Source organism: Microtus oregoni, unplaced genomic scaffold (assembly GCF_018167655.1).
Source record: "Microtus oregoni isolate MIOR12 unplaced genomic scaffold, Mior012 000008F_ref0000371, whole genome shotgun sequence".
Taxonomy (NCBI): Eukaryota; Metazoa; Chordata; class Mammalia; order Rodentia; family Cricetidae; genus Microtus; species Microtus oregoni.
Window position 1 is genome coordinate 38,355,792 of NW_024543067.1, and position 13,762 is coordinate 38,369,553.

Here is a 13,762-nt window from a genome sequence, read left to right on the forward strand (position 1 = left end):
GCACTTGGGAGGCAGAGGCAGGCGGATCTCTGTGAGTTCGAGACCAGCCTGGTCTACAGAGCTAGTGCCAGGACAGGCTCCAAAACCACAGAGAAACCCTGTCTCGAAAAACCAAAAAAAAAAAAAAAAAAAAAAAAAAAAAGAAACCCTGTCTCGAAAAACAAACAAAAACCAATAAAGGTGTCTGAGCTTTTACGTGGCCACAGCACACCTGTGGAGGGCAGAGGGGACACTCGTAGGTGTCAGTTCTGCCTTTCCGCCATGTGAACTCCAGGGCTACAACTCGGGTCATCTGGCTTGGCTGCAAGGCGCCTTAGCCACCGAGCCATCTTGCTAGGCCCATCCTGTCTCAGACAAGGTCTATCACAGGCTGAACTCACCAAATAACCTAGCCCAGCAGGCCCCATCATCCTCCTGTCTCCCCAGCATTGGGATGAACATGGCCACCGTCAGCCTCTTACATGGGGGCTGGGGATTAGAACTCAGGTCCTCACGCTTGTACAGCAAGCACTTTACCAATGGTGCCCTCTCTCCAGGCCCCTCCAGCTCTGTGGCCCACTGTCTCAGACAAGGTCTATCACAGGCTGAACTCACCAAATAACCTAGCCCAGCAGGCCCCATCATCCTCCTGTCTCCCCAGCATTGGGATGAACATGGCCACCGTCAGCCTCTTACATGGGGGCTGGGGATTAGAACTCAGGTCCTCACGCTTGTACAGCAAGCACTTTACCAATGGTGCCCTCTCTCCAGGCCCCTCCAGCTCTGTGGCCCACTGTGGAATTGTCTCCACGTTAAGAAGCTGGGGCTCCTTGTTCTCTGAAGGTTAGATGAAGGAAAGGCCCTATTGGGTCTCCCCTGAACAGTCACTCACCTGCAGTCCTGGTCACGCCAAAGCAACTTCGTTCTGTAATACTGATCTTCTTGGCCGTGTGCACGTTGCTGGTGCTGGCTGTGGGCACCGGGCACATAGTCTCCACCACCTCATGGCTGCGGAACACGAGGGCATTCTCTGTGCCCCCAGATGTGGCCAGGGCCTTCAGCCCTGCTCCGTAGGGTTCCAGACTCTGGGCTCGCTGTGCAGGGGCTCCCGCTGCCGTGCTGGCTGCCACCTCCACTTCCCGGGGACCCTCAACCACTCGTACGGTGTCCACACGGACCTGGGTGTCTGGCGGTGGCCAGGCCTGGGGCTGGAGGTCGGCCTGCTGGGTCTGAGCCGCCCGCAGCTCCTGCAGCGCTTTTTTGAGCTGGGTCTCCAACACGGCCACTTTAGCCACCAGGGCAGCTTCACCATCCGGTATGCCCAAGTCCCGTTCCCGGACCCAGGTGCCTACAGAGCGGGTCTCTAGCACAGCAGGGTCATCGGGAGGCTCCGGAAGGTCCAGACAGAGCTCACCCCGGCCCCGTGTTCCTGTGGGGTGGCCTAGAAACTTCTGGCTCTTGAGTTGTACGGTGAGTTGTCTCTTCTCCTCTTGGAGCACTGACAGCTTGACCTGGAGCACGGGGATCAGCTTCACCTGCTCCTCCAGCTGGCGCAACTTGCGCAGGGCCCCAGCCATCTGCTCTCGCACATGGGCCAGGTGACCTGCGCTGGGTGGTACCGGCGTGGACAGACCCGAGCTGCGAGGTGTGGGCGGCAGCAGGCCTACACCTGCCAGGGAGCTGGTGGAGCCCGCGGCGCTGGGTGTCAGGGAACCCAGGCCACCTGATGGGGCGGCCGCCTGGTCCTCCAGCCGGCGCCGTGCATCCAGCAGCGTACGCTCCACACGTGGGTTGGAGCCACCGCGGGTCTCCAGCGCCCCATACTGTGGGTAGAAGCCACGGCCACAGTAGGAGTAGGCCGAGTGCCGGCTGTCCCCGCTGGCATCGGAGCACAGCGACTCCGTGGACGTCCACCAGGAACCCGGGCCCCGCGGCAGGGAGCCCAGGCGCGGGCGGCGTTGCACTGCCACCCTGCGCAGTGTGTGGCCCTTCTCAATGTCATCCACGTACTTTAGAAAGTCCAGGTCCAGGCGGTAGCCATATGGCGTCTCCACAGAGTAAGGTGGATCTGGCTCTTTGCCGGGGAAGGTTGCAGGGGTGGCCTGGCCAGGAGTCCCTGGAGGCAGGGAAAGCCAAGACCTTAAAGTACTGCTGGGCCCCCTGTGCCCAGGCGACAGCCCGGGGACACAGGTAGCTTCTGCCAGAGCTGGGAGTCACCCATTGGCCCTGTCACCCACAGATGCCAGGATGGACAGCCAGAAGGACAGGGATGTCCTTCTTCACTCACATTAGGGCCTTCCTGCCTCACAGCCTTACATGGCTGTCTCATCCCCTCCGTCCCCCACCCCAGGCCCTCACATTAGGGCTGACCTTCCCCCACACTGACAGTGTCCTTCCCATTCAAGACCTCCAGGGCAGAGCCCTCCCCGCTTCCCCCCTGCCCCTGACCTGGGAACGGGGCAGGCACATGCAGGACCTGGGCCATCCTCTCTCTGCTGTGGCTCCTCAGGTGTCACCCAGCGAACTGAGTCACACTGCCTGCAGCACTGAGGCCGACCTGCAGAGGTTGACAGAGTAGTCTCAGCAGCGGTTGTCAAGGGGAGGGGAGGGATGTGGCACCCTCCCTCCACAGATGGCCTCGCACACAGGTCAGGCACCTCTCAAATTCTTAAACACTCAAGCTCCCCTCCCTACCCTTGCCTGGCTGCAGAAAGTCCTAGAACAAAGAAACCAAACCGCCCTGCCTGTGTGCACATCTGTCCAGCCCTGGACAGGCTCCAGCTGTTCCCACAGCCTCCACATGGCCCCCAGGGCAGGGGGCCCCACCCTTCCTGTGCCCCCTCCTCTTGGCTCATTTTGGATTGTGCACAGGGAGAGCTGGCTAAGAGTAGGTAGAGGGGGCTGGGATCTAACAGAGACACAGTGGGGATCCCAGAGCCCGGCAAGAGACACAACATGGAGGGTGGGACCCCTCAGCGACCCCAAAAGCCGAGAGCGAGGTCAGGCCCCTGGAGCGGGGAAAGTGCTGAGGATACAAGCTGCGAGAAGCCTTCCTCTTTATGGAAACAATTTTCTCTAAAAATAAACAGTTTCTCTGCCCAGCTAGAGAGAACTTCCTGCCCCCTCAGGATGTGTCCGGCCTGGGAGGGTAGGGGGTGCAGTAGGGATAGAGGTGGGGAGGAGGAAGTAAAGCGGGGTGCCCATGGCCTGCAAAGAGCTCTTACTAAGCCCACTTCAGCCCTAGAGGTCAGCCAGGGTCAGTCTTTACAGCTGTCTGCCCTCCAGCCACCTCGTTGCAGACACCTCTGCCCATCTCATCCTCCAAGGTGGACCACTCTCGGCTGAGGGCACCTGCTAAGCATGGAGGCAGGCCTGGGAAGCTCTCTCCCTCTTGTTTAGTCTCCCTCCACACCTCTGCCCCCTCCCCACCAAGTCTGTGTCTCTCCACATTTCTGCCCTGGCTTTGCTGCCTTGAACACCTGGAATACACAGTGACCAACCAGAGGGAAAACTGGCCCTGCATCGGCCTGGAGTCTCCAATACCAGGAAGCTGGTTCAAAATATTTCTGGAGACCTAAGAGAGACACAGAGGTAGGGAGCAGTGCTGGGGTAACCTGAGGTAGGGGTGTCGAGATGGAATGAATAAAATGAATAATTATAACATCAACTTGCTTTGTGTTTTGTTTTGAGACAGAATCTCAAGACAGGCTGGCCTCAAACCCACTAAGAGGCTGAGGATGACCTTGGAACTCTGCTCCTCCTGCCTCTACCTCCCAAGTGCTGGGGACGGCTGGTTGTACCACCACACCCAGTTACGCCATTCTGGGAATACAACACCAGGTTTCATACATGCTGGGCATGCGTTGTACATCCCCAGTCCCGCTTTTTCTTTTATTATTCTTTCTTTTTTTTTTTTCAAGACAGGGTTTCTCTGTGTAGCTTTGGAGGCTGGCCTTGAACCCACAGAGATCTGCCTGCCTCTGCTTCCCAAGTGCTGTGATTAAGGGTGTGTGCCACCACCACCTGGCCCGTTTATGTTTTTAAGAGAAGAACTTGTGCCGTGGGAGCTCATGCCTTTAATCCCAGAGCTCAGGAGGCAGAGACAGGTGGAGCTTTCTGAGTTCGAGACCGGCCTAGTCTACAAAGAGAGTTCCAGGACAGCCAGGACTGTTACAGAAAGAAACTCTGTCTCGAAAAACAAAACAAAAAACAAATTTTAAAAAACCTACAGAGAGAGCTGTAGGGAGGGAGGGAGGGAAGAGTTTACTACACTGCCTAGACATCTCTATACTCTCTGGCCTCAGCAGGCGTCCTCCGTGACTACAGGTTATAACACCAACTCTCAGCTGCTAAGACAACCCCAGGAGGTAAGCCCTCACCCAATTTTATCACTGCGTGTGAATCTTGCCCAAGGTCACTTGGGCAAGCTGTGGTGGTGGGCCTGGACTTAACCTAAGTGTGGCAGATTCGCCCAAGACACTTCTAGACCCCACACATCTCTTCCCAGACGTAGCGAATGAAGGATTGAGGTTTAAGGGTCCCCAGTCATATGACCGCAGGCAGTAAGTCGGTGGCAAGGGTGGCAGGAGGCCCCTCTCTCCCGACAAGATCCCTGGATGGGGGTGGCGAAAGGAGGCTGGAAGAATCCACAGGTGCGAGTTTTCAGAGAAGGGCCACTGGGTCTCCCCAGAGTGCACCTCCCCATCAGCCTGGGCGGATCTGGGGGCTTTCCTGCCTAGCTCTCTCCGCCCCCAAAGTTGAGGGTGAGCAGGACCCCGCCCCGGGCGGGAAGGGGCGGGGCCTGCGGGGTCCCCGTCTAATGGCAAACATCTGCTGATCCCCCCCCACACACACACACTCGCCCAGCAGCCAGGCCCTGCCCGGCCGGACGCCCGGATGCCTTCCCGCCGCTGAGGGTCTGGGCCCGGCCACCGAGAGCTGCGAAAGCGGGAACCCGGGCAGGGAAGGGGACAAAGTTAGATGAGAGGGGTGAAGCAGAGGAAGAAAGGCAGGGAACGATAAAGTAATGGAGGTGGGTTAAGGAAAGAGAAGCAGGGCCGAGGTCAGGGCTGGGGAAGGGGACAGGAGCGTGGGGATCCAGACGCTTAGGTTTGCAAAGTTTGGGCGCAGATGGTGAGACTCGGGAAGGACCAGCTCAGAGAGCGGAGTGAGTTTGTAGCCTGGGGTTGGAAGTGAATTAGAAATCCTGATAGCCCCCCTAGAGCAGCCCGGACCCCAAGCCACCCCAACCAGCCCTGGGTCCCACTCGCCTGGCGCGCTCCAGCTTTCGCCGTCCCAGGCGTCCTGCGCGCTCCGCCTCGGCCGCCGAAACCCAGCCCGGCCAGCGCGGTAGCCACGCCCCAATCAGCAAACCCCGCCCCTTCAGCCTCCTGGGCGCCTGTGCAGCGGGGGCTGGGGGCGAAGTTGAAGGGTGTCGTGGGGGTGCACGGTCTCTCGCTGCTGCCTGTGCACGTCCTAGGGGCTCAGTCGGCCCCTGGCCACCAGCCCTCGGGATAGGGTCCCTCTCCTTCTCCAAGGCTGGTGCCCGCCCTTTGCAGCTGGGGGGCGGAGCTGGCTGCGGCCCAGCTCGAGGGCGGGTGCGGTGGCGGCGACTGGAGGTCACCCCTCCCCCGTTGGCCGCCGCCGGCTGGAAGCCGTCCAGCTGCGGGCCGGGTGTACCGTGACGTGACCGCCGGCCCTAGCTTAGAGATAGTACTGACAAGTAATCCAGCCCCCGCCCCCACCTGTCTTTTCCTGAACTAGGCCTCAGTTTCCCCATTAATAAAATAGGGTTAATCATTGACCTATGTGATCGGTGTATTCAGAAAATTTCTTTTAAACTACTCACAGTCACAGTCCGTGGGGGTCATGGAGTTGTGGGGTTTGGATGGATCCCAGGACTCTGAATGCTAGGTAATCACCCTGCCACTAAACTGCACCCCCAGCCGAGAGAACTACTTTTGTTTGCACAGAACTTTCTGAAGTCAGTCTGGCTGTGGCAGTGCACACCTGTAGTCCCAGCATATCAAAGAGGTGGAACCAGGGCTACCAGGGCTCCTCCAGTTCAGAAGAGAGAGAGAGAGAGAGAGAGAGAGAGAGAGAGGAGAGAAAGGAACTCCCACCCCAGAAGCCCAGGAATATTGCTCCCGTCTTTGTCTCAGGGGTAAAGTGCTTGCCTGGGAAGGCACCAGGACCTGAGTTCAGATTCCAGCAGCCATGTAAAGTTGGGTCCAAACATTTATCTGTAAGCCCAATTCTGGAAGCTGGGCAGATCTCTGGGATTTACCGGCCAGTGAACCTAGCTGGATCTGGGAACTCCAGGTTCAGTGAAACACCTGTCTTAAAAATAAGTGGAGGGCCAAGGAGAGAGTCATCAGGTAAAGATGCCTGCTGCTGAGCATACCTTTAACCCCAGCACTCGGAAGGCAGAGGCAGGCGGATCGCTGTGAGTTCGAGGTTAGCATGGTCTACAAGAGCTAGTTCCAGGACAGCCAGGGCTGTTACACAGAGAAACCCTATCTCGAAAGACTAGAGGGAAAAAGCACCTATTGCTAAATCTGAGGGCCTGGGGTCCCCATGATAAGAAGGGGAAACTGAGTCCTGCAAGTGGCCCTCTGACTCCACTTGGGTGCCATGGCACACCTGCGCCCACAACATATAGAGACAAACATAAAAGCCGGGCGGTGGTGGCACACGCCTTTAATCCCAGCACTCGGGAGGCAGAGGCAGGCGGATCTCTGGGAGTTCTAGGCCAGCCTGGTCTACAAGAGCTAGTTCCGGGACAGGCACCAAAGCTACAGAGAATCCCTGTCTCGAAAAAACCAAAAAAAAAAAAAAAAAAAAAAAAAAAAGACACACATAAATAAATGAAACAAAGAGTAAAATAAAAATAACTTGAAGAGAAGCTAAGCATAGTTGCATAGTTGCGTATCCCTTTAATCCCAGCAGGACGCTGAGACAGGTGGATCTTTGTGAGTTCAAGGTCAGTGTGATCTATAAGCTCCAGGCCAGCCTAGGCTACATAGTAAATACAAAAAGAAAAGTGAAGAGAGACTGAGGAATACACATGTATCACACATTTGTGCAAACCCTTACCACGTGCACATACATGAACACACACACATACATACAGCACTTTTTCCCATGGACATGTTACACTGTGTGTGTTCTCTTCTTCTACTGAATGTTAGCTCACCAGGAACTGTCACACCACACAGGTTGCATATAAAACTCATTTTAAATTAAGAACAAACAAACAAGACAAAACTTAGGATCCATCAGTGCAGACAGACAGGGCTAGAGGGCCCAGCCCTAAGGACGTTGTGGTCACCCCATGGATGAGGGGCAGGAGGAACCCCAGAAAGCACAGACAGCTGAGGCGTGGGTGCTGGTCTTCTTGGTGTGCCTTCCAGTCCTTTGGGGTCAGAGGTCAGCCTTCCGGAAACTTGATCTGTTCAGAGAGTTCCTGGGGGCAGAAGGCAGGTTAGCCACAGGACCCCCAGCTCCACGATCCTCCCACCCCTCCTCTTCTGTCATCCTGTAACCTTCCCAAGAATCTGTCTGGACTCTCTCCTGTCTATCCTGATCCAATCAAGGGATTTTTTCTTTGAAAACAAATTACATTTATTTCTGTGCTGTGTGCACAGACACAGAAGTCAGAAGACAACTTACTAGAATTGGTTCTTCCCTTCCACCATGTGGGTTCTGGGGAATCAAAGTCAGGCATTCAAGCATGGCTGTAATAGCCTGTAGCCAGTTAACCACCTGGCTTTCCCGGACCACAAGAGTCACAAAGTGTGGCAGTCTACCACAGGGGAGGGCACTAACCTAGCATGTGAAGTCCTAAGATTCAGTCTCCACGATAGAAGAGACTGAGACTACAAGAAACGGCGCAGTGGGTCAAAGCCCTTGCTGCCAAGCCTGCTGACCTGAGTTCAATCCGTGGGACCCAGTGCGGAAGAGAACTGATGGCTGCAATTGACCTCACAATGCACTGTAAACACATATATGCCCCATCAACTAAATCAAACGTAATATTAGAAAAACAGAGTAGATGAAGTCACACCACCTAGTCCGGACGTGAACTTTGCTGTGTATGTGCATATATGTGTGACAGCCCCCACAGTGGGCACCTGAGGCTGGTGGAGCTTGGGGCCAGCAGCTGGGGCAGACGCTGGGTGAGCAGAGGCTGTAGAGCCTCCCGTAGGCGGCTGTAATGGCGTTCCAGTTCCCGGTGGTACTCCTTCTGATCTGGTCCAATCAGGGCCTTGTTCTTTCTCAGTGCATCCTCACACCTGAGGGATCAGGAGGAGGCTGCTAGGGACTGGCACTCAAGAGAGAGCAGGAACAGAGGCTAGGGAGTCCTTAAGGAGGTGGAGTGTGGGAACCGGTGTGAGAGGCCCACAGTGGCAATGGGTCTGTGAATTTAAATAGGGAGCCAGGTTTACGCAGCAGGGAGTCAGGAAGGCAGGGCTGCAACAGCCAGCATACTTTTTGCAGAAATCCTTGAAGCAGAGCCGTAGTTTGTTGTGATGACGGAAGAGTTTTGGATCTTCTGGGATCTCTGCCAAAAATACCTGGGCCACTTCCAAGGGACCCTGCTGGGTGAGAAGAATCACAAGGACCTGAATGGCACCTGGAAGCCCAGGGTAGCAGCCCCCCGCCCCAGGAATGCCAGCCATGCCTGGTTCACAGTGGGTCCCACAGAGCCCTGCAGAACCATCTGTAGCATCTTGGCATCTGGAGGGTCCTGCTCAGTGGCAAAGGCCAGCTCCCGTGTCTTCTTCTGCATGTCCTCAATGGCCACCTCCACTGGTGTCAGCACCGTCTGTAGGGTGAGCGGGAGGTGTATGTATGGAATCGAGTGCCCGTGTCGGGGTGCACCTGCTGAGGCCTGCCATGTCCTATTCCAAGGCAGCTAGAACTGGGATAGGAGGGTCCTAGGCCATGAACAGAGCTGGGGATTTGTCCTTCCTTGGGTGGATCTTGACTCTGCTGGGGCTTCAGTCTGGTTCACACACTGTCAGCCTTTGAGTCTGGGGACTCTAAGTTTGAGGTTTCTAGATCTCTCCAGGTCTGGTGGTAGAGGTTTGCATCTGAGTCTACAGCCTGGGGTCCTGACATTTCCCAAACCCAATTCTGCTATTTCCCAAACCCTATCTCTCTTTTCCTGAATCCAGGGTCCCGAAATGCATTGTTAGAGGGGTTCCTCTACCTTTTCCTCCCTGGACCTTGAGTCCTTATATCTCCCCTTTCTGGGTCTTAAGCCTCCTGTTACCCCTTCCCAGGCCTGGGGTCCCACCTCCTCACGGTGGCACACACGGATGCGTGTCTTGATGTAGGGAAAGGCGTGCTCTGTGCTCAGCAGGGTCTTGCGTTTGTGCTGTTCAGCCAGCTCCCCGTGTGCTCGCCCATCTGGTGTGAACGGTGTGCAGAAGAGGAAGGCTCGCAGCCCGTAGTTGCGATCAAAGTAGGTCACCCGGTCCTTGAGCTCGTAAGTGTCAAAGTGTGGCTCCACGTAGGTTATCTGGATGTAGGCCTGGGGCACAGGGTCGTGCATAAGGCTGGGACACCACAGCTCCAGCCAGAGGCCTTGGTCCCTCTGGGCTTCAAGTCTTTGAATCTAGAGCCCAGATCTCCCCAATTCTGGATGGACATGAACCCCCTACCCCCAAGAAACCAGACTTGCCCCACTCAAACAATATTTGCAAGCTCCTTCAATATAGGGTCTTGGGGAGACGGTCAGAGGACGCACCTTCTGTGGGTCCAGCTTGGACTTGTCCACTGGGTTAGAATCTTTGATGATCTCTACCACATCGTCCCCGAACCTCTCCGTATAGAATTCCTAGAGACACGGGGGTTGACTTGGGTCCTCACTGGGGCAGCCCCCACTATAACCCACATATCCTGTCCCACCTCCCAGTGCCAGGACGTGCCTCCAGTCGGTGTGAGATCTCTGCCAGCTTTGTGATGGACGGTTCCTTGTACACAAACTCTTGTTCATCCAGGTCACCAAATCGTGCACCATAGAAGCCCACTCGGAAATATGTTCCAAATACACGCTGGGCTGAGAGAAGCCAGTGGTGTTGGCATGGAGGCATCTCTGCGGGTGTCCTCCAGCCCAGACACACTCAGGGTGGGAATTAGGGGACGAGATGGGAATGGTGAATCCTGAGACACTCGGGAGCCTGTCTGAGGACCTCAGAAAGAGTGAGGCAGACTAACATGCCAGGGGACCCAGATCACAGCGAGATGCCGTCACCGTCATTTTGCGTGTATGTGTGTTGATGACTGAGGCCAGAGCCACCCACATGCTAGGTAAGCATTTCATGGCTAAACCACACTCCCAGCTCCCCACTGGAAGATTCTAGGTTGTGAATGGTTGAGCTAAACCCCCAGTCATTTTCTTTCTTAAATTTATTTATTTGAGACAATGTCTCTCTCTACATAACCTCGGCTGACCTGGAACTCATCCTGTAGACTGGGCTAGCCTCAAATTCAGAAATGTGCCTACCTCTGCCTCCCCAGTGCTATGATTAAAGGCGTGCGCCACCACCACCACCTGGCTTAGTTTTACTTTTGATACAGTCTTAATAAGTTGCCCAGGTTACTCCCAACCTCCTGTCTCAGCCGCCTGAGCACCACCAGGCAGGCTTCCTTGTCTTTGTTCTTCTGTCTTCTCTCTTCTGTCAACTTCCTTGTTTAACATAAACTTGGGTTTCTGTTGCCTCCATCACCTACATTCCAATACCAAATTAGGGGCTGTGTTGCTCCCAACTACACCTCAGTTCCCTTGGGACTCAGGCCCAGAAGATGCCCTAGTGACTGAGTGACCAAGGAACACTTTGTGCTGCCACCTGTCCTGGGATGGTAGGCTCTAGTTCTAGGACATTCTTCTCTGTGTCCCTATCCCTGAATGTGGAAGGAAGACCTTTCACCCCAAGAAACCTCCCCCAACCCATGGAAGAGGAGGTAGGTCACTCACCAAGGCCGATCCAGGCAGGTGGAGCAGACATGGTGAGGCCAGAAACAGGGATGGTGGACATAGAGACACAGTGGAGAGATCAGAGGTCAGAGGTCAGAATTACCCCCTCCCAGGGTCCTGGTTATACCTTATGAGACTCATTCTATGGAGGGAGGAGGAGACCAAGGATGCAGGGAAGGCGGGGACCTACCCACCCCATTGGCCTCCACCCAGCCTGCCAGGGCTCTGGGTTCCTGCCATCTTTGGCCAGAAAATTCTCCCTCAACTGAGAGATGCCTAAAAATAGAAAGCGGGGAGGGGGGAGGAGTTTGGGGGAGCACGAATCCTTAACAAGAGATGGGGAGCAGTGGTCCTGGGCAAAGCTGGGAGTTGGGGAGACTGGAAGGGAGAGAGAGTGAGGGAACCCTAAGAAAGAGATGGTGAGGGCTAGAGGAGACGAGATAGCCCCCTTCTTCTCATCCTCTCCACCCCCCACCCCCCCGTGGTGACTGAGCTGGCCCTACCCGAGGGAGGGGTGTCTCTGGAGGGTTCCCAGCTGGGTGACTCACAGACTGCCCTTGAGATTGGGGGGAGGCATTTGGGGAGGAGGTAGTAAGTAGGGGGGGGGGGGGTGCGTCATCACCCACTGCACCCAGGCTCCATGGAGGAGGTGTCGTGCTGTTCTGTCTCCCCCTAGTGTTCATTGACCAATGTTCACCAAGGATCATGGTTCCCTACACAGACTCACCTCCCAGCCAGAGCTCTGTGGGAAAAGAGAAGGCAACATTAGCAGAGCCCGGGGTTAAGGAGAGGGACCCAGAGACCCAGAGTAAAGAAAACAGGGCGGCCTAGGGCAGGCCTGACAAGAGGATCAAGCCTCTCCTGGGAGGGCGCCCAGGACCCACCTGGTGCATTATTTTGGTGAAGGCGTCCTGCAGTTTCCCATGCACAGCAGCCAGCTTCTTGTAGTCTCTGTGGGCTTCAAGGATGGGGATGAGGTTTTTGTAGACTTCGTTTACCGCTTCGTACAGCCCACCCTGGAGAATAGAAGTGAGGTAAGGATTTCCTAAGATCCTGTATGGCTTTCCCCTTCCCATCACTACCTTGACAACTCCTACTCCCAGAAAGACAGGCCTTCCTGCTTGGGCCCCCACTGAGGTCTCCACCTCTCTCACAAGAGCTGTGGCGATTTGTACTGGCTCCTCCTTGTGGGAAGAGGGGTCTTTGCTGGCTGTGGTAGTGCTGTGGATGAAACCCAGGGCTTCTGAACACGCTAGGCAAACACCTGCTCTGCCACTGAAAAACACCAGCCTGAATACAGTCTGCTTTAAAAAATAAAAATTAAAAATAGGTGGAACAAGCCTTTAAGCCTAAAGGAGGCAGAGGCAGGGTGAGTTCAAAGCCAGCCTGATCTACAGAGCAAGTTCTAAGACAGCAAAGGCTACCTAAGAAAACCGTGCCTCAAAGAATCAAATAATAAAAAAAAAAGGGTGGGTGGGTGGAGAGATGGCTTAGTGGTTAAGAGCACTGGCTGACCCTTCAGAGGTTCTAAGTTCAATTCCCAGCAATCACATGGTGGCTCACAACCATCTATAGTGGGATCTGATGCCCTCTTCTGGCATAAAGTTGGTAGAACACTCATATACATAAAATAAATAAGCAAATCTTAAAAATAAAAAATAATTCAGGGAGTGGTGAAACATGCTTTTAGTCCCAGCACTCAGGAGGCAGAGGCAGGCAGATCTCTGTAAGTTCAAGGCCAGCCTGGTCTACAGACAATTTCCAGGACAGTCAGGGACACACAGAGAAATCCTGTCAAAAAACAAAAACAAAAACCCAAACCAACCAACCAAACAACCAAACAGAAACAAGTCAGGACCAGAGCGATGGCTCAGTGGCTAAGAGCGCGCACTGGCTGCTCTTGCGGAGACCCTGGGTTTGGCTCCCAGTGCCCACACTGCAGCTCATAACTGTCTGTAACTCTAGTCCCAGTGGGTCTGACACCCTCTTCTGAGCTATGTAGGCACCAGGCACACAGATGGTGCCCACACATACATTCAGGCAAACGCTCATGCACATAAATCTCTCTGGAGGTGAGGATCAACTGAGGCCTTGTGCTTTGCCCCAACTGCAATCTTTTTTTTTTTTTTTAAATTAAAAAGCCTCGAACAAACCACAGTTTGCTTTTTGGCTTGGCTGGATTTTTGTTTATTTGTTTTTGAGGAGGGATCTTGGGCAGTACTGGCTGATTTTGTAGCTAAGGATGACCATGAATTCCTGAGCCTAAGCCTCCACCTCCCAAGTGCTGTGCTCCGTGTCCAGCCTTCCCCTGGTGCACGCATGCCTGCATCGACGCTGGATGATGTCTTTCTCACACACCCTCCCCTCTATGTTTTGAGAAAGGGAAGCTCACCAGTTCTGACACCTGAGGGCCCCATGGGTCTCCCATCTTGCCTCCTCAGATAGGGTAATAGGACCAACCACCAGGCTTGACTTTTACCCTTTTATTCTTCCCACAAAGGTTGACTGACTTGTTGATGCAAGCTGGAGTCATCAGAGAGGAGGGAGCCTCACTGAGGAAAGGCCTCCAGCTGTAAGACACTTTCTCAGTTAGTGATCAATGAGGGAGGGGCTGAGGGCCCAGCCCTTTGGGTGGTGCCATCCCTGGGCTAGTCCTGGGTTCTATAAGAAAGCAGACTGAGAAAACCATGGAGAGCAAGCCAGGAAGCAGCAACTCTCCATGGCCTCTGCATCAGCTCCTTCCTCCAGTTTCAGCCTGCTTGAGCTCCTGTCCTGACTTCCTCCAGCGATGGACCATGA

At 54.9% G+C, this 13,762-nt stretch overlaps 2 protein-coding genes across 11 annotated transcripts in view; both read right to left on the reverse strand.

The window, feature by feature from the left end:
- Kank2 (KN motif and ankyrin repeat domains 2) overlaps positions 1–5,450 on the reverse strand; it is a 29,320-nt gene extending 23,870 nt beyond the window's left edge. The window contains exons 1-3 of one of the 2 annotated variants that reach the window (XM_041657430.1): positions 5,250–5,450; positions 2,428–2,536; positions 872–2,095 (exon numbers count right to left, since the gene is read on the reverse strand). In XM_041657430.1, the coding sequence (XP_041513364.1) occupies positions 872–2,095; positions 2,428–2,464 (1,261 nt within the window). In that variant the 5' untranslated portion in view covers positions 2,465–2,536; positions 5,250–5,450. The remainder of the gene's footprint in view (positions 1–871; positions 2,096–2,427; positions 2,537–5,249) is intronic. The other variant, XM_041657429.1, reaches the window with a different exon arrangement.
- Positions 5,451–7,197: 1,747 nt separating this feature from the next.
- The window catches only part of Dock6 (dedicator of cytokinesis 6), a 62,434-nt gene continuing 55,869 nt past the window's right edge, over positions 7,198–13,762 (reverse strand). For 5 of the 9 annotated variants that reach the window (XM_041657162.1, XM_041657163.1, XM_041657160.1 and 2 more), the window contains 9 exons: positions 11,848–11,979; positions 11,691–11,705; positions 9,915–10,040; positions 9,734–9,823; positions 9,281–9,517; positions 8,663–8,806; positions 8,470–8,579; positions 8,112–8,273; positions 7,198–7,444 (listed from right to left, as the gene is read on the reverse strand). In XM_041657162.1, coding sequence (XP_041513096.1) covers positions 7,402–7,444; positions 8,112–8,273; positions 8,470–8,579; positions 8,663–8,806; positions 9,281–9,517; positions 9,734–9,823; positions 9,915–10,040; positions 11,691–11,705; positions 11,848–11,979 — 1,059 coding nt within the window. In that variant the 3' untranslated portion in view covers positions 7,198–7,401. The remainder of the gene's footprint in view (positions 7,445–8,111; positions 8,274–8,469; positions 8,580–8,662; positions 8,807–9,280; positions 9,518–9,733; positions 9,824–9,914; positions 10,041–11,690; positions 11,706–11,847; positions 11,980–13,762) is intronic. The other 4 variants (XM_041657164.1, XM_041657161.1, XM_041657158.1 and 1 more) reach the window with 1 other exon arrangement.